This window comes from Diaphorina citri, unplaced genomic scaffold, assembly GCF_000475195.1.
Source record: "Diaphorina citri unplaced genomic scaffold, Diaci psyllid genome assembly version 1.1 scaffold762, whole genome shotgun sequence".
Classification (NCBI taxonomy): Eukaryota; Metazoa; Arthropoda; class Insecta; order Hemiptera; family Psyllidae; genus Diaphorina; species Diaphorina citri.
The window spans coordinates 114,972-141,616 of NW_007378195.1; the positions used below are offsets into that span (position 1 = coordinate 114,972).

Consider the following 26,645-nt stretch of genomic DNA (forward strand, 5'->3'; position numbering starts at 1 on the left):
TAATTTTTAGTATCGGACTTTTTTAGATTTTTTTTAGTATAATTTTTGGTATAATTTGTAAGAATCTATCATGAGGGAAAAAACCTTTTTTTTTTGCAGCGACCGGTGGATTAAAAAAAAAAAATAATAATAATGAAACAGGCCTCGTAGATATCTAGTAAAATAAGTACTAAATAGGCACCCACCTAGTTGAATAAATCTAAAATATGGTTGAATAAATAACAATAATAACATTAATATTGTTAATAAAAAAAACTTATTAATAGAATTAAGTGTACCTACCTTCCCTTATTTACCATATATTATGTATTGTTTATTTCTTATTCTTGTAAATAAACAGGGCTCTGACCCTTGCTTTATAAAAAAAAAAAAAAAAAAAAAAAAAAAAAGTGTACCTACCTATATGTCAGGGAGATCAGTTAGATATTTAACTGATAGTTCCAAAGGCCAGAGCAGAGATTTTAATTTAATGTCTGTTAAATTAAAATCACTTCCAGGGCGTTGGCCTACCTTAACCAACTGCCCTAATAAATCTCATTCAGCCTGAGTGGGGCCGGGAAAGGCCAACATCACGTCGTGAGAGTAGGTCCCAGACGGTCACCCGTCCAATTACTAACCACGCTCGACGTTGCTTAACTTCCATGGACCAAAAGTACTAAGATTTTTTTAAATTTCGCGGTCCGCGGTCGTTTTGAGTGATTTAGTATAATTTTTCAAATTTTAGTATAATTTTAGCACGAATCTAGTATAATTTCACTGAAGCCATCTGACAACACTGCCGCTCTTGCCTTGCCTTGCCTCGAGGGACCTTGTCTTGACTGTGGAAGTGTGGACTTTTGACTTTTTCCTTTCCATATTTTTGTGTTTCAAATCAAAAGTTTGATTTTCATTGAAACTCCTTTCAACTTTCAACTGTTGCTGCCGTACGTTCACATTCAGCTAATAACCAAATCACATTCAAGATAGTATTTTCCGCCCAGGACCAGTATTTCTTATCAAATATCTGACTTGGTGAGTATACTTGTATACTCTAGTACTTTACAACAGGGGTTGACAAGCTTATGAATTTATGCAAGCACAGGAGCTCTGATTTTTAGGGTTACATTTTGGGAATCTATGTACCCACATACAAGTATTCTATACCTCCTAATTGTCATAGGTGTGATGCATCCACATGTCTCTAGCAAAGCCAATGCACAACAAATGAGATCACAGTCTTACCTATGTGGGTGCAGCACAGCCATGTAAGCCATAGGTTCTCTCACAGGTCACAGGTAGGGTTGCCAGGATGTTTCCCTGGGAGACATGAAGATAAGCCAGGGTGGGCTTAATCCCAGTAAGAAAAAATTATACATATATATCATTTTGTCTGAAGTATTGATCTAAGGGACAATCACAAATATCATATGCTAAAGCTAAAAGAAATGTTCCCCCCCCCCTTCATCATAGGCCTTTTTTGGTACTTGTGCAGAAGTCATGTCAGTGGAAGATTGCTACCAAAGGAACTGGCACAAACAAGCAGTGACCAGTGTTATTATAGGGTTAGATTAAACGCAAAAAGGAGTTTTCACAATTAGAGCAGTTATTAATGTTATTATACAGTTAGGTTAAATACAAAAAAAAAAAACTTCCTTTTCCATTGTCATGGCTTCTGCATAATCACCTCTTTTTCTATGTGTAGAATTTCACCTGGGTGACCACCTGGCTCAAGAGTAGTTCTTTTAAAACGCTCAAAACGCTCTTTAGTTCCCTTCCCTATACAATAAACAATAACCAGCCGTATTCTGTACGAGACCGAGGGTTTTCTGTCTTTTTCTTTCTACATTTGAGTGAAAGAGATGGCGTAACTCTGAACTAAAACCATGCATCCATGGTGTAAAGAACGAAGAACTAAGAGCTGTACGAGACTTTAGTCTCAATCCTCAATCTGGAGAGTTACTCTGTCTTTCTCCTTTCGTATTGTAATTGGAGTTAGAGAGAGGGTAAAAATATTTCTTCAACTGAGAGAAGGGGAACTACGGAAAGTAATTATGTGGGAGAGGGGAATCAGCGAGCCTAGGGACCGGGGAGAAGATTTTTAGGACTCAGCAGGGTCTCCAACGCTATCCCTATATATAGGGAAGCTCTTTTCTCCATTTTTTGTTTTTGGGAGAAAAGGGAAAAGTTCAGCGGTTCAGCGCAAAAAGCTCAAAAAACCTTTTTACAACTTTACAGAAATTCCTCAAATCTTGAGGATTTCAGCCTTGCTTTCTAGTATCGTTAAACGCACAGCCTAGATCCTCAGCGGATAAACTAATGAGGGATTTATATTTAAGAGGAGCAGGGGAGTTGCAGAACACTGCTGAAGTATTCCGTCTGACTAGCATCTCCCGTAGCCACAAGATGTTACACCCACACTCAATAGGGTTCTCAGCAATATCTATAGTTCTCAGTTCAGGCCATGCTAACATAGACTCTGAAAAACTGGTAAAGGCATTTTCTTTCAAGTTTAAATGGTAAAGGTTGGGTAATCCTACAAGAGCGTCTTCCTCGATTATCTTGAGTTTTGGATTCTTATTGAGTGTCAAAGTTTCCAAGTTTAAGTTATCTGCAAATGCACCTTTTCGTACTCGAGTTAAGTTTGAAGCACCTGTGATCTCAAGTCTTTTCAAGTATGATAATCCTTTGACTTCCTTTTCCATTGTCATGGCTTCTGCATAATCACCTCTTTTTCTATGTGTAGAATTTCACCTGGGTGACCACCTGGTCCTCAACCTACTGTATAAGAAGGGATATACATTTATCACATTTCAGAGACTCTGACCAGGTACACTTGATCAACAACCATGCCTAAGGGGAGGAATAAGCCTACACCAATGGTGATGTTCATGAATGAAATGCGACAGGAAATGGAAAATGAGCACAAAAAGAAGTTCAAACTGCCATTTGATGAGGCGTTGTATGTACTCTGCAAACCACTTTACGACCAATTGAGTGAAGACGAAAAACAATATTACAAGGACATGGCAAAATCTGAATGGACTGGTAAGTTATTGGTGCATTTTTATTTATTTCTTAATTTTATTATTTTGTGTGTGGGGGGGGGGCTCTTCTCTTTAATTTTCTTTTATCCAACATAAAATACTCTACTATTTATCAATAGGTCCATGGTCCATGTGTGTAAGTATTTATATTTACACTGATAAAATGTTGAGGTCAAAGTCTAGAAATCATTTTTACCAAGTTCTAGATTTCTAGAATCTGAAGTAATTTTAGACATTGAATGTAGTTAATAATCGTCTATTGTTGATGTGTTTCTCCTCAGGTATTAAACTTGACAAAAATAAGAAATTGACATCACAAGGAATTCCTGTTGCTGTAATTGAAAGGCAGCAGCTGGAAAGTGAGAAGAAGAAGAGAATTGAGTTTATGGAAATAGAGAAGGCTTTCAACTTTGATATTAACATTATTATGCCAATGGAAATTGTTGTTATCCATGTTAATTGGTTAGTAAACAAATTAAAGTAGATATAGATACAAAGAATGTCCTCCCTAAAAAAATACTCATGTGTTTCTTACTCCCAATACATGTTTCAGTATACAGTATGTCCCAGAAGTCCTGTATGGTATCCCTTTATCTTTTGAGAGTATATACTTATACCTGAAGGAATATTGTAGCACTAGGCACTCTCTGTTAGTTTTGCACCTGAAAAAAATTGTGTTTCACACTCCCTGATGGACTGTGTATTGGGCAAAGCTGTTTACTTTGTTGTTTGTTCTGATTGTAAGAAAAAATTGTAGACTGTGTACCAGTCTTATCACCTGAAATACTAAATTACTCAAATTTCTTGCTAATTTTCAGGTTTTGTAAGATCAATGAGGACTCCTTTGTTCCAGCAGAAGTTGCATTGGCTAGATTTTCACTCAAAGATGGCTTCATAGATTCCTATCATTGCTTCCCTGTGTATGAATTTCCTCCTGGAACCAAAGGAGATTCCAAAATCCATAGTGATAGAACCCATCAGATACCTCTGTATGATTTTTCTGAAAAGCTAGAGAAGTGGCCCAATGTCTACAGAGACATTTCCAAATTTTTGTCTAAGGTAGGAAACTTCTTTTATCTCAATATTTCCAACTAAGCAAAGGATTCATCAGGTTTTCCTAAGTTGGTTGTTAAAATAATTTATATTTATTCAACTTAGGTTTTTTTTTTCCTTTAAAGCACTTTAACACTACGTACAGTAGGTCGTTTGCGCTGATATCCCTAGTTTATATTAGGTTAAACAGATTGAGAGTTTTGAGGTATATGAATAGGTAATCGACGCCTTCAACATCATCAGCTAGGGAGGGATCAACTTAGGTTTAAAATACCTCAAAACATCAAAAATTTACCTCTCTAATACATAAATTAATCTTGGTTTATTTCCAGAACAAACACAGATCCTTGGACGGAGCCAGCTTTCCTCTGTACACAATGAATGATGATGTGAATGACATTACTTCTAGAAACGCCATCCGTTCTTTCTTGAACTTGATTGTATCTGCTGCTAATGTATATGGTAAGTTTGATAGGCTATCCTAGAACGGATGTTTCCACCCAGTTCCTAATTCTAAAATTTTTGGACCAATTCCAATACTTTTTATTGAGGTTGTAATGTACGTATATGGTTCTTATACTTTGTATAAGTAGTATGTAAAATTACAACTCCCTTCCCTTATTTCAGATACCGACTGTGAAGACCCTCATGAGAAATATTTCAAGCTGTATGATTTGTCCAAACTGCTACGCGAGCTCAAACACAAGGACCCTTCCACTCCTCCCCACCATGCTCAGTTGTTGGATGAACAAGTATTTGAAGCCATACTGCGCAAAGATATGTACTTGCAATCAACCAAGATTGCTTGTCAGGTAAATGAATATGAGACTGTATTACAATCATGAGAACCTTTGCTGAGAATACACACGTGATAGGTGTTTGTGTGCGTGTGTGTGCGAACGCGTGTCTATAAGTCCTCCTCCCCTTTTTTCATAATCATTTGCTTTGCTATCTATTTTATTATTATTTATAATTAAACAAGATCTATACATAAGACTTTGTTTAGACTGCTGGGGTTAAGGAACTTTTTAGACTCACTCAAGCAGGATAAACAAGGTATATTCTATGTTAAGCGTCTAGGTAGCTTTCACGGTCGTACACTCTACTTGGTTTTTGGTTTATGCATTAAAAAAAAAAAAATAATAATAATAAAATAAACGACCACTTAGTCCTCTAGGTAAATTCTAACTTTAATGTGTTTGTTTCCATAGTGGCACGATGAGCGTGATTTGATACCCAAGTGCAGTCGTTCACGATGTCTCTCTTGGATCTATATCATCTGTGACCAGTGCAAGTTCATGGGCTATCCGATGATCCCAGGCAAGCACATGCCATTCAACGCAACTCTAAACGACTACACACGATGGCAGTCCAGTAGTCCCTACAATGGAGATGATGACGAAGAGGTCCTGTCAGAATCAGGCAAGTTTTTTTCTGCTCTGTAAAAATCGGACTTTCACCCCTTCTCGGACTTTAACAACCACTAATCACAGACAATTTTGAAAAACTGTAAACAGTAGGTAACTTAAGAGATAGGTATTTAGATAGGTACCAAAAAAGTATGGGAGTTGACCCTCTGTAATGTTGGGTCAATACAGCTATGTATTTAGTACATTCATTTCCGAAATTTTGGCAATATTTCTTTTTTCATGTTCTACAGTTGCAACATTTTATCAGCTTTTTTACTGTGCTTGTAATTCAAGGGTTCACTCAGTAAGTGAGTACAAATGAGAAGCAACAAGCGGCAGCATTACTAGTTGTTGTAGTGGCTTTAGCTTTCGCCGAATTGTGATGGCAGATTAAAGAGAGATGTCTTTTTGTATCTGCCATACACCGGGATGATGGTCTCTAGCCATGTTTAATAGGCTCGTCCTGAACCGCAGTCAACCATCGTGAGGACTTGTACTTGGTCTTTAAAAGCAGAGAGAAGCCTTTGAAGAACTCCCAGCTAGCCAGGCTGGTTAGGGTTAGCTGTTTATAGTCCCACAGCCAGATGCTAGTCTACTCTCTGTTTAACATCCCCTAGCCAGACAAAGCATTACTAATGGTGAATAAAACTAACTTTGTTTTCTTTTTACTACTTTAATGTTACAGAGAGACAATTTGATGGCAGCAGTGAGTATGGCTATGATTGTGATGACACAGGTTCTGTTGCTTCCAGTTACCAGTATTCTGAGAGAGGGTTGCCCTCTCGGATGAAGCATCTCTCACTTGGAAAGAAATAATGACTAAAGATAAGCTTACTATAGTATTAGCCCATTACACATTATTATTGATCTTTACTCAATAGAGGAATAAGTCTGGCTGAGGGACAATAAACAGAGAGTAGATCAGCGTCTAGCTAGGGGACTATAAACAGGGAGAAGACTAGTCCAAATTTCCTCACGCTATATCAGTAGCAAAGGTTGAGTGCAAAGGGTATCCCACTCGGAAGATTTTGTTTAGCCAAAACCAGTTGGCCTCAAAGCAATCACTCTTAAGCTGATTGAGAGGCCGACGACAAACACTAACCCCATCTGAACATGGGAAAAGGCAAAGAAGAAGACTCAATAAAGAAATAAAATATCTTTTGAATACAAAATAATAAATATCCTTTTTACTAAGGCATGAGAGGAGGACATTTTGACATTATGGTTATGTAGGCATTACTACTTTTTTTTTTTTACTTCCACTTCTCCAGTTGTGAACACGGAAATTTAATTTTTTAAGTTTTTTTTTCTCTAATTTTAAGAGTTCATTATTATTATTATTATTATTATTATTATTATTATTTTCAAGTTGAATTTGAAGTGACATAGACATAAATGGTCTAGTTGAAGATGTTTGTGTTTTCAACAGGTACCTATATGTTGTATTTTTATTGAGGTTCCTTTTGTTTAAAATGTTCAGTTTCAGTTACCTATGTTGCCTACTAACATTAGGATTATAGTCTTATGAATATGACCTACATTAGTTTTTTGTTGCATTGACATTATTATTCCAATTTATTTAGTTTTTTAGTTAGTTGTTAAAACACATTTTATATTTTTATACTAACTTTTATATTACTGCCCAGGATGGGATGGGCACAATTTCCATTTTTTTTTTTTTTTTTTTTTTTTCCCCTTACTCAGTGACACTAAAACTATGACATAAATTAATTTCAATCAAAACTAAAAAATCATGAAGCCAAGGGTTAATGTGTCATTTTTCTTTAAATTTCTTCTTTCAGAGGAGGAAGCGAACCAGAAATCATCTTTTTATCTAGCATGGCAAAAAGAACAAGAAGCCTTGGAATTATTTGTCAGAATAGAAGAACAAAGAATTCAAGAAGAACTACATAAAAAATGGATTGAAGAAGAGTTCAAAGCACAGCAGGAGTGGAAGAAAAATCAAGAGAAAATAGCTTCATTTAAAGCTGAAAAGGCAAAACAAGAAGTAAATTATTTTTCTTCATCCATGGTCAATTCATCAATTGATCATCATCTTTATTACTTTCTTTTTGGTACCATATTGACTAGTAATGTTTAATTTTAAGGTTTTCTGGGCAACTTTTGTGTTGATTTCATTGTTATTGCTTGACATTTTTTTTAGACAGCTGAATTAGGTAGCTGATATGAACAAGTATTGATGTAAGCAGATCGTAAGAATACCATCAAAGTACTGTAAGGAAGGTCCTCAACTTAGATGGTATGTATGTACATTACTGATTGAAGTGATTGAGGAAAATACTTTCTTTCCCTTCTTACAGTTGCTTATTCAAGAGGAATGGGAAAAGGAGCAGAAGAGACTCAGAGACATTGAAGAAAAGAACAGACAAGAAAAAGAAGAAAGGGAAGCTCAAGAAAAAGAGTTTAAAAAGAGTATTGAAGATTTCATAGAAGGTGTCTGCAATGAGTTACCAGATGGGTTCAGAACCAATGTAGAAACAAAACCTGACAAGGAACTGTGTCCATTCTATTCTAAAGTGGGAGCATGCCGATTTTTCGACCATTGTTCAAGGTAAACATTGTAATTATTACAATAATCATCCATATTTTTAAAGTCCATTAATAAATTTTGAATTAATAATACCAATGATTTTGAATCAAGGTGGAATGTGACAATTTAACATTATTTTATTAACCACAGTTCAATTTAGAGAGGGATAGAGAACCAGAATCATTTTCTTTCCCTGTCTTTCGCCATTTCAGAAATCACATTAAACCTTCCGTGAGCAAAACCTTACTCCTGAACAATTTCTTCACACATTTATCAATGGACAACAAAAGTGTGCGGGAATATGACACAGATATCAACTTGGAATTTGATGAGACTGAGATGCACAAGTATTTTGTGTAAGTTGGACTTTGTTACCAACTTAAAAAGTGGTAAAGAAAAAGTCTGCTTCTGAAGGAACTTTCTTTTTGATTATTTATGTTATCATACGTACATTTTTTAAAAGAAGTTTGATAGAGGGAACTGTAACTGATAAGGTCTTATTGTCTCGAAATCGAAGAGAGAAGAAGGACAGGATTGGAGAAAGCCAGCCATTCTGAGAACGAACCTCATCCCTTCAGGATAAAATCCGCCCCGGGCGGCAATCGAACCAGTGACCTAGTGCTTACAAATGCTTTAAGCATTGCACTATCAAGACAAGTAGAAGTAGTACATCTTTAATAATAATGATATCTTAAAAAAAAAAAAAAAAAAAAAAAAAAAAAAACCCCCTTTAAGCCCGGGATCCCCCAAAATATTTTTAAAAATAGGTGCTCAGTATGTATATTGATATTTTAAGGGGCTTTTGAAGAAGCCATTCCCTGGGAAAGTCTTTATAATCTCCCTATACTTGTATATTTTTGCAGACATTCTGAATGGAGGAAAATAGCAAAAAAATGTAGACGTTCAAGAATAAGGAAACTAAAAGCTCAAGAAAGGGACAAACTACTAGAAAAAGGTAATTTGAGGTGTGTCATTCATTATAGACTACAAACAGCTGAGAGATTTTCTTACTTTCTATTACAAAAGTAAATTGAACGGTTAGGCTGTGTTCATTGAAGTGTTGTTAACACTCAGGATGCGTTCCATGACTTAATTTTACAGGTAAACAGGTTTTATTGTTAATTGTTTCAGAAAATTCGTGATTTGTGAATCATGTTGATTTTTGACACATTTTAAAGCTTTTTCTGACCACTTATGAACCAATTTTTGGCAGGAAAAAAATACTGGTCTGTTAGTTAAGGTACCTAGGAATATTTAATTTGTGTAGTTAGATAACAAATTTCCAATCAGCATGCCGTAAAAATCAAGAAAATGCTTATGTAACAGGGGTTATTACATTGTAAAGCTAAGGAACAAACTTGTTTTCCCAAATCTGAATTTATTCTCTTTTGTGTTGGACCAATTTGAGTTTCCACAAATGGTAGACATGTTGAACAAAGTTTAAGTTGAAGTTTGTTGTTCCTCATGCAAGACTTGTCCCAAATTGAGAGGAGACAAAAGGTAAAAGCCTTGTCTTGTCTTGGAGAGCTGATATCTTACTTTACATAACCTTATGTGTGAAACATCACACCAAGAGGTTTGAATAAATTTAGGGTCAATCAGATATGTATTTTTGCAAAATATTTGATCAGAAATATTTTTTGAAACTACCTACTTTTATGGGAATATTTCATTGGTAGACAACTAAAATTGAAGAGGGAGTGGGAAATGTAGGGACATGATTATGCAATCTATTACTCCTATAGGTACCCACTTCCCTATTTTCATAGACTTAAACTTATGTTTTGATTTGTTTTGGGAATAAAAAAAGGGGGAAAAAAATGTTTACAGTGTATTATTGTGATTTTATTTTTTTCAAACTTTCTCATTGGGTTTACAGAGTTACCACAAAAAGCAAGTTCTGTTTCTGATGCTGGGAGTGGGAAATGCAGTGGAATATTTATTTACAAGCTCAAAGTGAATGTTTAAACATGGGTAAATTATGAATTAGTTCAACAATATCATTAGAACTCTCATGTACAGACTTTTCTGAGTTATCAACAAATACAAGCTCAGGATTGTTCATATTTCTGTAAATGGTGGTCAGTAATTCTCTAAACTTGGCATTCTTCTTCAACTCATTTTCTTCCAAAGTGAAATTTTTCCTTCTTGACAGCCTCTGTAATCTGATAGCCTCTGAAACTGTAAGATAAATGACCAAGTCTGGTTTCATCAAGTCCTTGGGCCAGGAATAAATGTCATCATCTTCATCTGGTAATTTAAGATCAGAATTTTTCACCAATTCATTAGCCATTCCATATGCAGAGGTGCTATGCCAAAACCTGTCCATCACAACAGGTTGTTTTTGTAGATCTTGTTTTATATCTTGGGCAGCTATGTAATTCCCCAACGAATAGTATGCACGTCGTAGTAATGAATCATGTGCATCAAATTTTTCTCGTAGAGACATGATGGAAGAAGGAGGTGTAGATTTCAAACTTGCCTTCAACTTCTTGGCCACAGTTTGACTTGTGTGAGATTTCCCGCACCCATCTAACCCTTCAAATACAATTAACGGATATTTCCTGTCATCTCCAACACCTGAATCTTGATCATTAGTTTCATTTATTCTTGAGTAAATGTTGAGAAGCTCTTCAACCTCTGGTAGAGAGGAGTACTGTGCTGATTTCAAAATTGATAAAACAGATACCAGAGAAGGATATTGTGCAAACAGTTGATATTTGGAACTCATTTCTTGCAATTCTTGCCTTTTGCATTCACTGAAGCACGAATCTAGGATGTTTTAAGTTACCTACCTGGTAACTACTGGGGTGGAATTTGATAAAGTAAAAAGGATAATCCTCAGGGACAATCAGATTAATCAGTTATCAGTTGCTAATAGTTGTTCAACTGTTCAACACCACAACACAACATATGCTCAAAGATGATAACCGGCGAAACGCGATTACGCGAAACGAAAGCGCCGAAAGCGGAAGTTTGCGTTTTTTTGAACACGCAGGGAAATTTCTCTACGTGGGAAAATTTGTAGGGAATTTTTTCATCTGGCACTGGTATACCAATGGCGGTGAAATTTGAAAAATCAAAAATGAAAATAAACAAGAAAAAATTGAAAAATATCTACTACAAGCTGAGAAAGAGAGGATTGAGAGGAAGGTGAAAAAGCAGAAAAAGGCTAAAAGGGAAGAAGGAATTCTCAAAACCAATGGAGGGAGATCAAATGTTTGAATAGCTTTACATGTCATGGGAAGGTAAGTTTTTTCAAGTGTTGCTTAAAATGTCAAGCATGCCTGCTTCAGTGCTTCCTGTGTTCAATTCCAACTTGGGACAGACTTTATCCTGAACAGATAAGTTTTAATCCCAGAAGAGCTGGCATTTTACTATCCTGTTATCTCTTTGATTTTGAGTGGCAGGCTTTACCAAAAGGCCTTAAATGACAACCCCCCCCCCCCCCCCCCACCACGAGATTTACAGTGAATTCTATGATGATGTTTTGCCCGAGTTACGCTCACTGGGTCAAGTCACCCAATTCAAAGTATGCTGCAACAAGTCACCCCATTTGAGAGGCAATGTGTACGTGAGCTATTCCAATGAGCGAGAAGCACTGAGGGCATTCTACGCGCTTACTGGACGCTTCTATGGAGGCAAACAAATACGAGGGCAATTCTGCAACGTGCCTTTGTGGTCGAAAGCGATGTGTGGTGAGAAAATTAAATAGTAGGTACTTTAGGGTCCAGGGGGTACTGTCGGGATAAAGCAACATGCCTGCCTTGGTGGCGTAGTGGCCAAGACGCTCGCATGGTAAACAGGAGGGCGAGGGTTCGATCCTAACCGAGGCATGGAGTTATCCTCAATATCCTCATTTATTTGAGAATTTGACCACATAATAATGGAGCTCTTAGGGTTAGGTAGAGAACGCGTCCGGCATTAACCTCGTCTAGTGGTTACCTTTCACTCAAGAGTCTTTTTTGAGAGCTTTGATAGAGGGAAGGAACTCCAGTAAGCGGGATAATGGGACCAACAGAGGTCTTATTGTCCCGAGATCGAAGATTGGAGGATAGATTAGGAGAAATCCAGCTGTTTCCAAAACGAACCTTAACACCTAATGCACATAGAAATAATCGCAGTTTTCAATTTTAAATGTGTGTGGAAATGGTTGAAAACGTTCCTTGTAGACCAAATTGCATTTTTTTCTGTTTTATTGGAACTTCGACCTTTATACCTTTTACTTATACTTTTCTTCTTGTGCAGGTTTATTTATGCGAAATAAGTGTCCGAAAGGAGGAGCATGCAATTTTCTTCACGTGTTCCGAAACCCTACTTCCGAATTCGCACAAGCCGATTTGGATCGAAAGGATTCTGTTAGATCTACAACTGTTAGCACGTCGAAAAGGTAAAGTTTGAACATATAATTTTATCCCCGTTTTTATTTCGTAGCAATGAAACAACTGCTTCATTAGACGCATGTGGTCCGTGTCGTAGCATGCGCATCCCGTAGTATGCCTCTCATCAGATGGGCGAGAAGACAATACTTGCCATTTAGAAGAGACACAATTCAGTAAAGACTTTTGAGGTACAAGGGATTATCTGATTTGCGGTCCTCCTTTTTGTTCAGTTGTTGGAGAAAACTATGTCTTGTCCAGTCTAGTCGAGAGCACATTTAATACATCAGTTTCCGATAGAATCAGGCAATGTTGTGTGTGGGTGGTTGGTATCTAGATTTGTAAAGCAGAGTCCACACTTAGGTTGGAAATATCAGGCAATGTTGTGGGTACGACAACATTTCCTAAATGTGGACGTGATACTACAGTTTCCCACCATGTCCACATTTCCATAAGTGTGAACCCTGATTTAGGTGTCTGCGGTATTGTGTGAATAGTTTCCGATCCGGTCAGGTCAGGTTGATAAAGATTTTCTTCTCTTCCACAGAAACTCTTCATGGGCTTGGAACAGTAGCGACTCCAGTGATAGTGTGTCGGAAAATGAAAACGATTCTAGAAACAAAACTCAACGAGCAAGGAAAAGATCTAGACACAAGAGCAGAAGTAAAGAGCGTGATAAAGATTGGAAGAAAAGGAGATCGCGATCTCCATCATATAAGAAGAGAACAAGACATGATAGTGACAATTGTGATTACGAATATTATAAACACAAGAAACGAAAACATACTTCAGATAGATCAAGAGAGAAAAGGTAAATCAAAGAAAAGTAAAACGCCGCGCCGTAATCAAAGAATAATAAATAAAAAAAATATATATAAATAAATAAATGAGTGAAAAAATATATTTGGCATTAATTGACAAGATAAAGTTGACAAGACGAGATAAAGACAAGATAAAGTGTAAGTTATTAAGTATAGAGATCTATAAGACTAGAACATTTATCTTTTTCATGTTTAGAAAATACTAATTAGATATTTTTGGTAACTTGTGCATGGCCGTTAAGAGCCGCTAGATTTTAGTTGTTGTTTTGAACTCGAATCACCAACCTCCACATCCGAAGTCCACCGCGCTAACCATAGGTGTATTTTCCTTGCGGGAAACTTTCGGGAACAACCGATTCTGAAGGCGCGCCCTCTTGGATTTCCTATAGTTTAGTACAGGCACAAGTCCAGTTTCCAAAAGGGAACGGGGTCCGTTTCCGAAAGTTTCTTGCAAGGAAAATACACCTCAAGTACATTGTGTCTCTAGTAGATTTTACCTGTTTACGAAATGCAACAGTGTTGCAAGTCATCCTCGTGAGTGCCATCGATACTATCCAAGCAAGATGTTGCCAGTTCTCCACCCTTGAGTACATTATTGACCACAGCCCGCGCTAGATATCCTGTTGTAATGGATTGTTTGGCAGCATAGAAACTCTTCATGTCTTTCCTTTCGATGTTGTTGTCCTGTATGAGTCAAACCAGTTACTGAATTAACCACTCATACACAAAAAGCCCACTCTGAGGCTTAGGTGTAAGGGCAACTGTCCCAAAGGATGGGTTAAGCTTATACGAATCTACGAACCATAAAGTAGTACAAATAGTACAATATTAAACTGTTGGGATAAAGGGACTTCATGTCCTAATTCTGTAGTCCAAAGCCCAAGGGATGGATTAAGCTTATATGAATCTACGAACCATAAAGTAGTACAAATAGTACAATATTAAACTGTTGGGATAAAGGGACTTCATGTCCTAATTCTGTAGTCCAAAGAAAGCATTATACTATATATGACTGTACTAACTGTGTAAAGAAGGCTAATGAAAAGAGATTTCTAACTTCTCGATAACAATATTGTTTAGATTTCTGCCCATGTGATTCAGGGTTTATACGCGACCTGGAAAAGTCATTCCCACCCATTACGAACTCTTTTTGAGCTTTTTCGAAGTTTTGGCGTTAAATAGCGGCCGAACCATACATTTCTCGAAGTTCGGCCGGCGGACACTTTTGATCATCATTAATTACTTATGGAAGCTATCTGCAAAATTTGAGCGACCTGTCATGAGAAGCACTTTTGAGCTTTTAACCTGTATAGCCCTAAATAGCGGAACTTTGGTCTGGAAATTAATAACGAAGCTGTCTGCAAAATTTGAGCGACCTGTGGCTAAAGGTAAAGTCGTGAAAAGCGCTAGTTCCTTTTGAGCTTTTTCCCTGTATAGCCCTAAATAGCGGAACTTTGGTCTGGAATAACGGCCGAACCGTACCTTCTGGAAACAGGGCCCAAGGATATATTTGATCTACATAATTTATCGAATCCCTGTGCCAAGTTCGAGCGACTTTGACTGAAATCTAAAGGCCTGAGCATTGCGAACTCTTTTTGAGCTTTTTCAAAGATTTGGCGTTCAATAGCGGTCGAACCGTACATTTTTCGAGGTCTGGCCCGTGGACACTTTTCCCGATGATATGCATATTCTTTTCTTACCTTGCAAAACATATGATATGCATTGTTCACGAGCTCGTCCAGGTCCAACTGTTTGCGAAACGAGAGTTCGGGATTTCGCAGCAAAATGGTCGACACGATCGACAGCAGTTCGACAATGATCTGGCGGTACTCCGGATAGGTGATGTGATTGAGGATCTCTTCGATGAGTAGCGCAAAGGTCAGCTCAGATTGGGTCATATTGGATAGGGTGGGCTGCTGAGGAAGAATGTGCCCCTGGACGGAGATACCCTCGGGGGTTCGGATCATGATGTCCCACACTTGGTTGTAGAAGTGAGAAGGAACCCGACACCAGCAACAAGCGCAAAGGTCAGCTCAGATTGGGTCATATTGGATAGGGTGGGCTGCTGAGGAAGAATATGCCCCTGGACGGAGATACCCTCGGGGGTTCGGATCATGATGTCCCACACTTGGTTGTAGAAGTGAGAAGGAACCCGACACCAGCAACCCTCTAGACGACGCAGCTGGAGAACTGTGAGACTGGCGATGGAAAACAGGAGAAAACGATTGTGAACTTTACAATTCACAATGGATATGTATCTACAGTCTAAGATCGTTTATGCAAAATTACATTGTCCTCTAAAGTTCTTTACTCTAAAGCTCTAAACAATACTGATAAAATAAGAATCACTTTTCAATGCTTTTCCCCCATACGGGTATCACAATGGTATAGCACTTATAAAACCAAAAGGAAAGGAAACTTGGCCTTTCCTGTAATTTTTTGATTTGTTTTACCAAGTGTGAGCACTAAAACAAGTTACCAATCCCCAAACAAAAACTTCAAGCTTGTGGTTCTGTTAAGAGAACTTCTGTTTGTGTTAAGAGTTCTGTTAAGAGGATATCAATCTTTAACTTACTGTTCTTCATCAGCCCACTCTCTCACATTGAGCACTTTCCACAGGAGCTGACGAATTTCGAAGGGACTGTAGTTATACATCGCGTTCACATCTTTGCCGATGATTTCCAAGTACACTTTGATTGCTTCAATTACCCATCTGTAAATCAGAAATGTAGGCTGGTTAAATGGCTCTTTGAACTAATCACACGAATACACATTGGGCTTTGGAGGATGTTATTAATATTATATTAAATTCACTGCAGTATGTACCAGAAGTTCTGTAAAAAAAAGGGGTATCTTACAGGACTTCTGGGACATTAAAAAAAAAATCACTAATATATAAAAATGAATATATGTGTGTTTGTTCGAACTTTATGCCTGGCCAAACCGCTCATCCGATTTCTATGAAACTTTGTGAACTTATTGCTTGCACTCGAGTGAAGGTTATAGGCTATTTTCTGGTTCGTTTTTGTTAAGCTACGCCGAGCAAGACCACTAAATGGATGAGTGACATGAACGGCCATGCCTTAGGGATTTCGGCTAGTGAGTAATGAAAACGTCCCACACTAGAAGAATCAAAATGCATAATTTAGCCAGTAAAATTTTTCACAAACTAAATTTTTCGCATCACTACAATTAAAATCACCAAACATTTCCAAATTCCCAGTCCAAATTAGGACTCCGAATCAGTCTCTTTTCCACTAACTCACAACACTTGAAATTCTTTGTACACATACATTATAACCATGGCAGACACACTCTCTCTGAGCACACATTTGGGTTTGGCGTTTGTAGCTGCGTTTATACTTTCTCAAGGGGTTCCTTTCTGGATATCTCAGGCGTACTTGGTCTACATCGTGTACGGCATAGCAGGCGTGGTCACCAATGTTCTCAATAACAACAGCGATGTGAACAAGATCTACAGAATAACACACGATGTGGCGTACGTTGCCGGGCCTGCCTTCGCCGCGGTCGGCGTTGCTGTCGGTATTTATCGTATGAAACAAGAGATGGCTTATGTCTTCCTTATCGTTCCTATCCTATATGCCGTGGATTTCGTCATGAGAAACATCGATAGCAAACTGATTGAAACTCTAACGCAAGTTGTATGTGTGGCCATCGCAGTACTCAGCGTCCTCCAGGAAAACTATGAGGGCACCATTGCCGGTGTTTTGTTTCTGGTCGCGTGTTTCCTAGATCATATCAAATCCACCGCTAGTGCCAAGGATATTTCGATTGTCAATGGCATTTTGGCCGGGGCTTGTATTGGACTGTGGTATGCGTTTGGTGGACACTTCTAATGACATTGTTACCGAAATATACCTACGCTCGACTAAGCAATTTTCAACATACATATTTGTTTTAGTGAAAACCCTAACCCTAACTGTAGTACTATTGTTGGAAATGATTGATTCATCCCTTATGTAATATGAAAGTGGGACTACATACAAGTCCTAATTTCACATTCTAAAAAAGCACTACCAAGTACATAAGTAATTAGTAAATTAAAAAAAGTAATATATTCGTTAATTAATAGTGGTGCTATCTATATTAGCAGTTTTAATTGGAACAAAACACATCACGTGTTAATTAGCTAGTAATATATTCGTTAATTAATAGTGGTGCTATCTATATTAGCAGTTTTAATTGGAACAAAACACATCACGTGTTAATTAGCTTTTATTGCAAATGTGAGAGGGGGATCTCGATAGTTTATAAAATACCTAATAAAAACTTCATTCCGAGTATATTGTGAAGGCAGTTATCTACCCACGCAACGAAATTTGAAAATGGTAAGTAAATAACAACTATTATACAGGGTCCGCCAACGGATTAGTATTGATTTCAAAAAAACATAACTCGATCATTTTTGCAGATATATTTTTATTTCTGGTCTTACAAGGCAGCTATCTACCCACGCAACGAACTTTGAAAATGGTAAGTAAATAACAACTATTATACTTGAACTTTGGGAATATGGTTGGGGTCGACCGAGTAAATGTAAAAAGAAGGCAGAGAACTTTATTGAAGCTACTTTAAATTAGTAGCAACCAGTGGTTGATAGGACTTTGTTCCCAAGAAGGGGGATTTAAAATGTTCCCAAGAAGGGGGATTACTTGAACTTTGGGAATATAATTGGGGTCGACCGAGTAAATGTAAAAAGAAGGCAGAGAACTTTATTGAAGCTACTTTAAATTAGTAGCAACCAGTGGTTGATAGGACTTTACAATAAGGACTAGGAAAAGGCACTTTGTAATGCTGTGGTTGCAAAAAGGCTCTTGGTTCACCAAAAAAGTTCACATCTAGAATAGAATATACCGTGTTTATCCTGCCGGAATGAGACTGAAAAGTCCCTTTACTCCCGCAGTCTATAAACAAGGTCATATATTTCAAAGATAAAGAGGCATCTACTTTATTTCAGAGGCAGATTTCAGCACTGGTACTTCTGGCTTCTCTGGCCTTTGTGCTTTCCGCTCCTCCGTTTGATATCATCAACAGCGCTGACGACCAAAATGCTAAAACCAATCTCTTCAGAAGGGATAAAAAGGGGGACGTTCTATTCAAACGTTCCCCGGGCCAGCTAGAAGCCGGAATTGATAGTATTGCCGACCAAAATGCCAAAACCAATCTCTTCAGAAGAGATAAATTTCTATTCAAAAGATCCCCAGCCCAAAATGCCCAAATAGAGGGAGGAAACACTCTGTCAAGGAGAGATGACAAAGATATTATTTATAAACGTTCCCCGGCCCAGCTGGATGTCGGCAATACTCTCAATCGGAGAGATCATAGAAATGATGTTGTATTCAAACTATATTAGACATGGTAAAACGCCAACAACCGTCCATTGTTGGCTGTAGCCTGATTGTTTTTATTTTATCCCTAAAGCTGTGTTCACACATAGACGACGCCGTCGATCGACGAGGTGAATCTATGTTGTCGAGGCAGAGAATGGTTTCAGTCGACGTCGATCGATGGCGTTGACTATGTGTGGACACAGCTAGAGAAGAAGTTTGAAGGAGGTGTGGATAGTGTCATGAAATAAAACTCGGACAGTGAACCTCCCTGTGAAAAAAAATATTGTTTTGTAAAAAAAAAAAAAAAATATTACTGTCTCGAGTCGTACAACAGGGATTTTACCATCTTTCTTTATATTCTGAAAGTCTCACAAAGAGGTCCTTTTGTCAGACTTTCACTTTGCACGGATTGACAAATGAATCGTATCGTTCCCAGGAAGAAGGACCTAAGTATGTTATTTTTTGCTACAGTTGAAATAATTCTTACCCCACGCGTATTTTCAAAATCCCATTGAACATATCGGGACTGGTTGCTATCAGCCGACCACAATACAGTACGATCTCCTGCTGTAGTACTGCCTGAATGACGTCATACGGCTGAATGGTCGAGTAGATCACCGAGCGGATTTCAGACGGGCTGAGTGGTTTGTCGAACACGGTCTCCTTTTGACCAATCACGCCGACTGCCAACTGTGGATTGAATTGAAAATAAATACCTAGGCAATGAATAGAATAGAATATACCTCATTTATTTATACTGTTAGGATGAGACTGAAAAGTCCCCTTACTTCTGCAGTATAAATAGTTCCCGCAGATGGATAATAAAAAAGGTTATTTATTATTATTATTATTTTTCAAGAGGTTTGGTATAGGGAACTGACTGTAACAACGGAAGGAAACCTTGTGCGAAAAAAAAAAAAAAAAAAAAAAAAAAAAACCGCATTTGTCATATTTTAGTCCAAACCGTCCACTAAAGTCATAATATGTCACATTACACAACATACGTTGTGTTTGAAATACCTAAACACCAAGATCGATGAGGGCAGGATAGGAGAATGCCAGCCGTTCCGAAAATGAACCTTCTATGTTTAGGATGAATTTCGCCACACCATAAGGGAATCGAACCCTTATGGTGTGTTTCCACTCATTGGGCATCTGCCGATCGGCATAATGTGTTTCCATTTAAACAAATGGAAAAAATATCATGCCGAGTGAGTGGAAACGCACCATTAGCGCTTATATGGCAAGTGTGCTACCTTCCAAGTTGGCTAGCTCAATAGATAAGAATCAACCACGTACCTGTTTGCCGTTAACCAGCACAGCAGTAATGAAGGGAGAAATACTATCCACAGTATAATGGAGAAGACTGCTGCTATAACGAACCGCACGCCAATAACGCATTGTGCCGGCCAGATTGTATAGTGCTGTCAAATGTTCTTCTACAGTTTTGCCAAGGCATTCGTACGAGGCGCCTGAAAAAGAAGAAAGTCAAACATACTAGCATCACTTTGATAGTTGCCATAAGGCACAGTAATGCGAAATTTTTTCTTCTTCATTTTTTGTAGAGATACTTATTCCAGTACCATTACTCCACACTTTTCGGTATGAAAAATTCTAGTTATGTCGAGATGAAAATTCAGAATTTCCAGTTTGCATGAATTTGATGGTTCCGAAACTTATTTACCCATTAGTGGTAAGTTTTTCGGTGTGCTTAGTAAGCTGACAGACGTGAGTTCAATACCGGTCGAGGTCAAGGGGGAAAAGGGACATTTTGCAAGAAATGGTTCTTCTTTCATAGACCTTCTCATTTGTGTTTTGTGTGTTGAACTAATCCATTTTCTCTTTCAGGTTTTGTTAGGGCTTTGTAGGGACTTGTTAGGGCTTTGTAGGATGTCACTAACCCATTTTCTTTTTCAGGTTTTTTGGTATCCCTTTTGCTTTCAATTTGATAAAATTGGGCTGATGGAGTAGAGACCTTTTTCAGCAATAGTCAGTCTATTCTATTTCGATAAATTGTTCAACAAATTAAAAACACGAGTAAAATAATTAAAGTAGAGAAATGAAAAAACACGTATTATCAACCTGTAGAAATTTATTTGACTTTTGGAAAAGTCTGGAGTCGGCTTGAATCATACGATACTCGATGGGAATCACGAGAGCCATGAGCCAATCAGAATCGAGGAAAATTTCCACGCCCTAAACTTTTGCTTTCTACGCATTTGGAATCGGCCAGCAAGTTCAGTTCTCGGCACGCGGTTCAACAGGTCAGTCGTGGAAACGCACCATTAGCACTTAAGTATATGGCAAGTGTGCTACCTTCCAAGTTGGCTGGCTCAATAGATAAGAATCAATCACGTACCTGTTTGCCGTTAACCAGCACAGCAGTAATGAAGGGAGAAATACTATCCACAGTATAATGGAGCAGACTGCTGCTATAACGAACCGCACGCCAATAACGCATAGTGCCGGCCAGATTGTACAGTGCTGTCAAATGTTCTTCTACAGTGTTGCCAAGGCATTCGTACGAGGCGCCTGAAAAAGAAGAAAGTCAAACATACTGGCATCACTTTGATAGTTGCCATAAGGCACAGTAATGCGAAATTTTTTCTTCTTCATTTTTTGTAGAGATACTTATTCCAGTACCATTAGACTCGTGTGGTCTGTGTCGTAGCATGTCCATCCCGTAGTATGCCTCTTATCAGATGGGCGAGAAGAGACACAATACTTCCCATTTAGATGCTGGGTCAACACGAGAACACCAGAAAGTAACAAATTTTTGTCGATGTTAGGGATCGAACCCGGGACCTTCTGCATGGCAAACAAGAGCTTTACCACTGGGCTAACACTGCCCCTATTAAGTTTTTTTTTTTTTTTTTTTTTTTTCGCTTCAATTACCCATCTGTAAATCATAAATGTAGGCTGGTTAAATGGCTCTTTGAACTAATCACACGAATACACATTGGGCTTTGGAGGATGTTATTAATATTATATTAAATTCGAACGAAGGAAATAGACATTAGATTAGAAAAAAATACCCTGCTTATACTGCTAAGAATAGAATATACCCTGTTTATACTGCCAGAATGAGACTAGTCCCTTTACTCCCGCAGTCCAAAAAAGGTTTCAAGTCTAGTTGGCTCGGTTGGTAATGCGTCTGCTTTATAAGCGCTAGGTCGCGGGTTCGATTACCGCCCGAGGCGGATTTTATCCTGAACGGATGATGTTCGTTCTCGGAACGGCTGGCTTTCTCATATCCTGTCTTCCTTCTCTCTCCGATTTCGGTACGATAAGACCTTAGCAGTTACAGTTCTCTCTGTCGAGAACCTCTTTTTTTAGGGGTATCTTACAGGACTTCTGGGACATTAAAAAAAAAATCACTAATATATAAAAATGAATATATGTGTGTTTGTTCGAACTTTATGCCTGGCCAAACCGCTCATCCGATTTCTATGAAACTTTGTGAACTTATTGCTTGCACTCGAGTGAAGGTTATAGGCTATTTTCTGGTTCGTTTTTGTTAAGCTACGCCGAGCAAGACCACTAAATGGATGAGTGACATGAACGGCCGGGGTATCTTACAGGACTTCTGGGACATTAAAAAAAAAATCACTAATATATAAAAATGAATATATGTGTGTTTGTTCGAACTCTTTTTTTTAAGAGCTTTCTTTTTCATTGCCGTGGATTCTGAATAATTAGTTAATTACCCAGACCTGGAGTCATTACCTATGCAGGAAGAATTGATCAGGTTCTGCAGTCGAATCTTTTTTTTTAAGAGCTTTATTTTACATTGCCGTGGATTCTGAATAATTAGTTAATTACCCAGACCTGGAGTCATTACCTATGCAGGAAGAATTGATCAGGTTCTGCAGTCGACCAATTCGGACTTTGATACCGTCGCAGTTTCCCTTCTTAAACATGGCCATCAAATCGAGCATCTCCTTAAACTGGGGATCTCTCATATGTTCCTCCGGACTTTGATACCGTCGCAGTTTCCCTTCTTAAACATGGCCATCAAATCGAGCATCTCCTTAAACTGGGGATCTCTCATATGTTCCTCTCGAATCAGAAGGCACACAGTAGGTCTCCCTGATAGTCGCCAGTAGCGGGATACAAAGTGAAGTTCCGTCTTGATGTCGTCAATTAGGAGGGCCATGTCTCGGTACAGATAGAACTCGGACACTTCGAATATGAGCGGGTAACACAGGACGGTCATACCGCACACCCTGTATACCTGGGAATAGAATAGAACATACCTTGTTTATCCTGCCAGAATGAGACATGAGACTGAAAAGTCTCTTTACTCCCGCAGTCTAAACAAGGTCAAAAAGAAATGGAATATACATTTGTCAGACACCAAGGAACCAAAAAGAATTTGACCCTGTATACTAAACAGCAGTGGCGTGTCGTGAGATTTTCAAAAGGGAAAGTTGTTCGTAGCAAGGAAACGACTGCTACATTAGACGCATGTGGTCTGTGTCGTAGCATGCCCACCCCGTAGTATGCCTGTATGCCTCTCATCAGATGGGCGCAAAGAGACACAATAGGTACTTCCCATTTAGGTGCTGGGTCAACACGAGAACACCAAAAAGTAATAAATAAACAAAGCTTGGAGAGGAAGGGCTAAACAGTCCCCTTATGTGAGCAGTATAATCAACAAATTCTCTTTTCTTTACGTGTTGAACACCTAAATTTGTTCGACACCTTTGACGACGATGGAAATGTGTACCTATCTCTTTTCTGGGGTCGAGTGGATCAGGTACAATATCATGTCTTGTGATGAAGTGTTTTACACATCGAAGCGTTTATCCCTTCATGTGAGTTTAATTACAGTTAGTTGTAAAGTAACTTCCCGAGATCAGGTAAGAAAGGCGTCGTTTGGCTAGTGAACGACCTGGTATTCCAGTGTTAAAGCGCCTGTTTAGAAAAATAAATAGAATTAAAATGAATTACCTTGCTTGTGCCAAGAGCACCAATGGGACGTGGCGGTCTCCCGCTCAGTTTGAGCTTCTTATTCACGCCCAGATGTTGGTACACTTTGACTAGCTCATTAGAAGACCAAATCTGTACGGGTTCCACTTCGTGAGGGGTTTGGGTTTGAATCCCGTACGTGCCCATCATGGTCGAGGAGAATTTGTGTGAAGAGTGTTTGAATTTGTTGGGTTTACTCGTATGTCTACTTGAGGAGGTCTATGGGAAAAGGGACATTTTGCAAGAAATGGTTCTTCTTTCATAGACCTTCTCATTTGTGTTTTGTGTGTTAAACTGACCCATTTTCTCTTTCAGGTTCTGTAGGGCTTGTAGGGACTCGTTAGGGCTTTGTAGGATGTTACTAATCCCATTTTCTTTTTCAGGTTTTTTGGTATTCCTTTTGCTTTCAATTTACGTTACAAATTGAGAGTATTTGGGATACTGGTAAATTATGTGTTTTTGTGTTCTACATGCGAGTAAACCCAATATGATTAAAATGTGAGAAGAGATCAGATAGTGTGAGGCTCAAACACTGTGAGCATTGGGCGGGGAATAGGTAGAATAAGTACTTGGTGTTACAACTCCCATCACATGGTCAATATTAGTGGTAATATTATTTGTAATAAAAATATAAATAATATTGGCCGTATGACGAGAGCTTAACACCAAAGTACACTACCTATTGGTGTAACGAGGTGGGGGGTTTTTCTGCCCATCATGGCTTGAAGTCGCATGGATTCCGCCATGAGAACAATTTGCACGACCAGGTCTGTGGCAGCCGTACCCTGGAAGGAGGAAACAAGTATAGTCGAACCTGTCTAATTGGGAATTTAAGGGACCGGCTATTCCCCCCCCGCTTATCCAGGTTTTCCAATTACAAAATTAGGTACTCTCGGGAACCCCCCTCGGCAGAATTCTGGATACGGTCCTGATAAATGAAAGGGGTATGATTTTTCCCTGTTTATCCAGGTTTCCCATTTGGACGGGTCAAAATTAGACAGGTTTGACTTTGTTTCATTGAACATGCAAAATAATGACGTTAGTTAAATATTGAACAGTCCAGACAAAAAATAAATAAAAACTTCAAACTTTTCAGTCTATAACTACATCAACTTGTGAGATAAAAATAAAACGCTCAAAGATCACCTTTTTGGTTAGTCGGTGGTAAAACATATGAAAATCAATGGTGTAACATTAGTTAAACCTGTTAAACACATCTGAAAATGACAAGTTAAACTTACGCTTCCCGGTTTTGCCTGTAACCAAATAAAGAAAAGCTCAAAGAATATTTCAAACTTACGCCATGATTATTACTGAAGTTCCTGTTATTAATAGGAAGCATGAAAGAAACAAATAAAGCAAACTATACATAGGCAGGTTCTGTTGTTTAGAAAAGGTACTAATATTTCTATACAACATCCGTGGTACAAATTCTATAATTTTTGTTAAAATAAAACTGCATATTGCCTACAGCTACAAGGAGGTAGGTATTTAGAGCTCGTAAAATAAATAAATAAATGCATTATTATTTTTTTTTAGCTCTCTTGAAGATCTTGATAAATAGGAGAAATGATTAGTTTGAAATTATTATGTACAATGTTTTTACCCCTTAAACATAAAGTTTATGGATTCGGTTTTATAAGGCCAGCCACTCATTATCAAACAAAGTTTCTCAGGCACCCTTGCCAGGTACCTGCTGAATTTGGTCTAAAGCCGACTCCACACTTTGCGGTATGAAAAATTCTAGTTATGTCGAGATGAAAATTCAGAATTTCCAGTTTGCATGAATTTGATGGCTCCGAAACTTATTTACCCATTAGTGGTAAGTTTTTCGGTGTGCTTAGTAAGCTGACAGACGTGAGTTCAATACCGGTCGAGGTCAAGGAAAGGGGAGGAATAAGTACCTACAAACATTTTGCTAAAATTTTGATATCGGCATAACCAAGAATAGGTACCTTCAATTCATTTAGCAGCAAAATGTAGGTACCTATTTTCCAGAGGAAGTGTGTGGAATAGAAATTGTCTTCCTCGTCTCCCTTGTGGGGGGTTGACTTTGCATTCAAGCGTTTAGCATTATTCTGGTAAATTTGGACAGCATTATCAAAAATCAGGTACACCTCATAGGCGGACCTGATCAACTGTACTTGTCGGTATACCTAGATAAATAGGGAGTGGCTGGCTTGAGTGAGTAGGAAAAACCTTTCCGTGAGAAATGACCATCTTATGTAGTACTTACTTGAAAGGCGGAATATCTACCCCCGCGCCGCGGGCGATTATACGAGGGCAAATATCGCCGAATCGGATCCAACTCGTTGATATGCAGCAGATCCGCGGTCAGTAGTTGAGCCATTATAAACAGGGCCTGATTCATAAGGTAGAGGGGTTCCGTGCAGCCCGAACCTTCCGCACTGGGCAGACGAGGTTGAGAGCCTGGCTCTTGGCGCTCCATTTCGACGAACTCCTCAGGTATGTAGAAGTACATGGGTATACATGGATCTGCGAAGAAGAAACGCCGGGATAAATCACAATCAGCTCATTAAAAATTGGTTAAAAAAAAAAATGTTGATTGGGACATATCTCTACCAGTACCAGGGCACATTAATTTTAGGGGTGGTGTTTAACTTTAGATGCAAATACACTTGATAGGTACTTACAGGTACACAGGCTAAACCAGGCAAGGTTTTTTTTCTTCTTCAACTTAGGTACCTACCTCTAACTATACAGACAAAAAATACATCCTACACTACTGGTAGTGTTAAATAGCTCGATTTTTTTTTTTTTTTTTTTTTTTTTTTTTTTTTTCTCTGGGAACGGGATACTTGGTTGAGCAGTTGTAACGAGTGATACTCCTGAAAACCTCTGGCTACCCAGGGGGGAGTAGTCTAATTCTATCGGCAAAAAAGCACAGACGTTATTCCATTCGTGACAAACATGCGATGACTGTCTTGAAACTTTGGAATCCAACCCAGTTTCAAATCTCATCATCCAATTCAAGTGCATCTAGTCTATTCAACACTTGGATCAACAACACCCTGCAACCCTGAACCAACCAGCTCTGAAGGTCAACTTTTAACACCCAGTAAAATA

General features: G+C 38.3%; 4 protein-coding genes across 5 annotated transcripts; 2 read left to right on the forward strand and 2 right to left on the reverse strand.

Moving 5' to 3' along the window:
* Window positions 1-786: 786 nt before the first annotated feature.
* On the forward strand, window positions 787-6,440 carry LOC103511877 (protein maelstrom homolog). Its single transcript, XM_008476620.3, has 8 exons — window positions 787-1,011; window positions 2,794-3,024; window positions 3,305-3,485; window positions 3,842-4,082; window positions 4,409-4,538; window positions 4,704-4,888; window positions 5,288-5,498; window positions 6,171-6,440. The coding sequence occupies exons 2-8, from the start codon at window positions 2,826-2,828 to the stop codon at window positions 6,299-6,301; spliced, it is 1,278 nt and encodes a 425-aa protein (XP_008474842.1). The 5' UTR covers window positions 787-1,011; window positions 2,794-2,825; the 3' UTR covers window positions 6,302-6,440.
* A 783-nt stretch (window positions 6,441-7,223) lies between these two features.
* LOC103511886 (U2 small nuclear ribonucleoprotein auxiliary factor 35 kDa subunit-related protein 2-like) lies at window positions 7,224-13,488 on the forward strand. Of its 2 annotated transcripts, XM_026825508.1 has the most exons (6): window positions 7,224-7,493; window positions 7,807-8,057; window positions 8,249-8,392; window positions 11,508-11,734; window positions 12,285-12,426; window positions 12,963-13,488. In XM_026825508.1, the coding sequence occupies exons 1-6, from the start codon at window positions 7,239-7,241 to the stop codon at window positions 13,228-13,230; spliced, it is 1,287 nt and encodes a 428-aa protein (XP_026681309.1). In that variant the 5' UTR covers window positions 7,224-7,238; the 3' UTR covers window positions 13,231-13,488. The 2 variants fall into 2 exon arrangements, with proteins under 2 accessions (XP_026681309.1, XP_026681310.1); XM_026825509.1 differs by lacking the exon at window positions 8,249-8,392.
* Window positions 9,696-11,001, reverse strand: LOC113468535 (UMP-CMP kinase 2, mitochondrial-like). The gene has a single exon (XM_026825510.1). The coding sequence runs from the start codon at window positions 10,765-10,767 to the stop codon at window positions 9,988-9,990; it is 780 nt and encodes a 259-aa protein (XP_026681311.1). The 5' UTR covers window positions 10,768-11,001; the 3' UTR covers window positions 9,696-9,987.
* On the reverse strand, window positions 13,291-26,079 carry LOC103511887 (probable phosphorylase b kinase regulatory subunit beta). Its single transcript, XM_026825503.1, has 15 exons — window positions 25,795-26,079; window positions 24,800-24,814; window positions 24,280-24,343; window positions 23,541-23,710; window positions 22,641-22,821; window positions 22,410-22,551; window positions 21,935-21,941; window positions 21,483-21,486; window positions 20,943-21,119; window positions 19,887-20,059; window positions 19,075-19,277; window positions 15,812-15,949; window positions 15,356-15,434; window positions 14,937-15,206; window positions 13,291-13,920 (listed from the first exon to the last, which is right to left on the reverse strand). The coding sequence occupies exons 1-15, from the start codon at window positions 26,038-26,040 to the stop codon at window positions 13,738-13,740; spliced, it is 2,052 nt and encodes a 683-aa protein (XP_026681304.1). The 5' UTR covers window positions 26,041-26,079; the 3' UTR covers window positions 13,291-13,737.
* Between the last annotated feature and the right edge of the window lie 566 nt (window positions 26,080-26,645).

Bases quoted from the DNA above. Each gene is read 5' to 3' on its own strand.
- LOC103511887 (XM_026825503.1), bottom strand. From the start codon at position 26,040: ATGTACTTCTACATACCTGAGGAGTTCGTCGAAATGGAGCGCCAAGAG. The intron at 15,950-19,074 runs GTAAGAATTATT...TCTGATTTACAG, and splicing joins ATTTTGAAAATACGCGTGGG to ATGGGTAATTGAAGCAATCA. The intron at 15,207-15,355 runs ATCATGATCCGA...CAAGTGTGGGAC, and splicing joins TCTACAACCAAGTGTGGGAC to ATCATGATCCGAACCCCCGA.
- LOC113468535 (XM_026825510.1), bottom strand. From the start codon at position 10,767: ATGAGTTCCAAATATCAACTGTTTGCACAATATCCTTCTCTGGTATCT.
- LOC103511877 (XM_008476620.3), top strand. From the start codon at position 2,826: ATGCCTAAGGGGAGGAATAAGCCTACACCAATGGTGATGTTCATGAAT. The intron at 4,889-5,287 runs GTAAATGAATAT...TTGTTTCCATAG, and splicing joins CAACCAAGATTGCTTGTCAG to TGGCACGATGAGCGTGATTT. The intron at 5,499-6,170 runs GCAAGTTTTTTT...TTAATGTTACAG, and splicing joins AGAGGTCCTGTCAGAATCAG to AGAGACAATTTGATGGCAGC.
- LOC103511886 (XM_026825508.1), top strand. From the start codon at position 7,239: ATGAAGCCAAGGGTTAATGTGTCATTTTTCTTTAAATTTCTTCTTTCA. The intron at 7,494-7,806 runs GTAAATTATTTT...CCCTTCTTACAG, and splicing joins CTGAAAAGGCAAAACAAGAA to TTGCTTATTCAAGAGGAATG. The intron at 11,735-12,284 runs GTGAGAAAATTA...CTTCTTGTGCAG, and splicing joins GTGGTCGAAAGCGATGTGTG to GTTTATTTATGCGAAATAAG.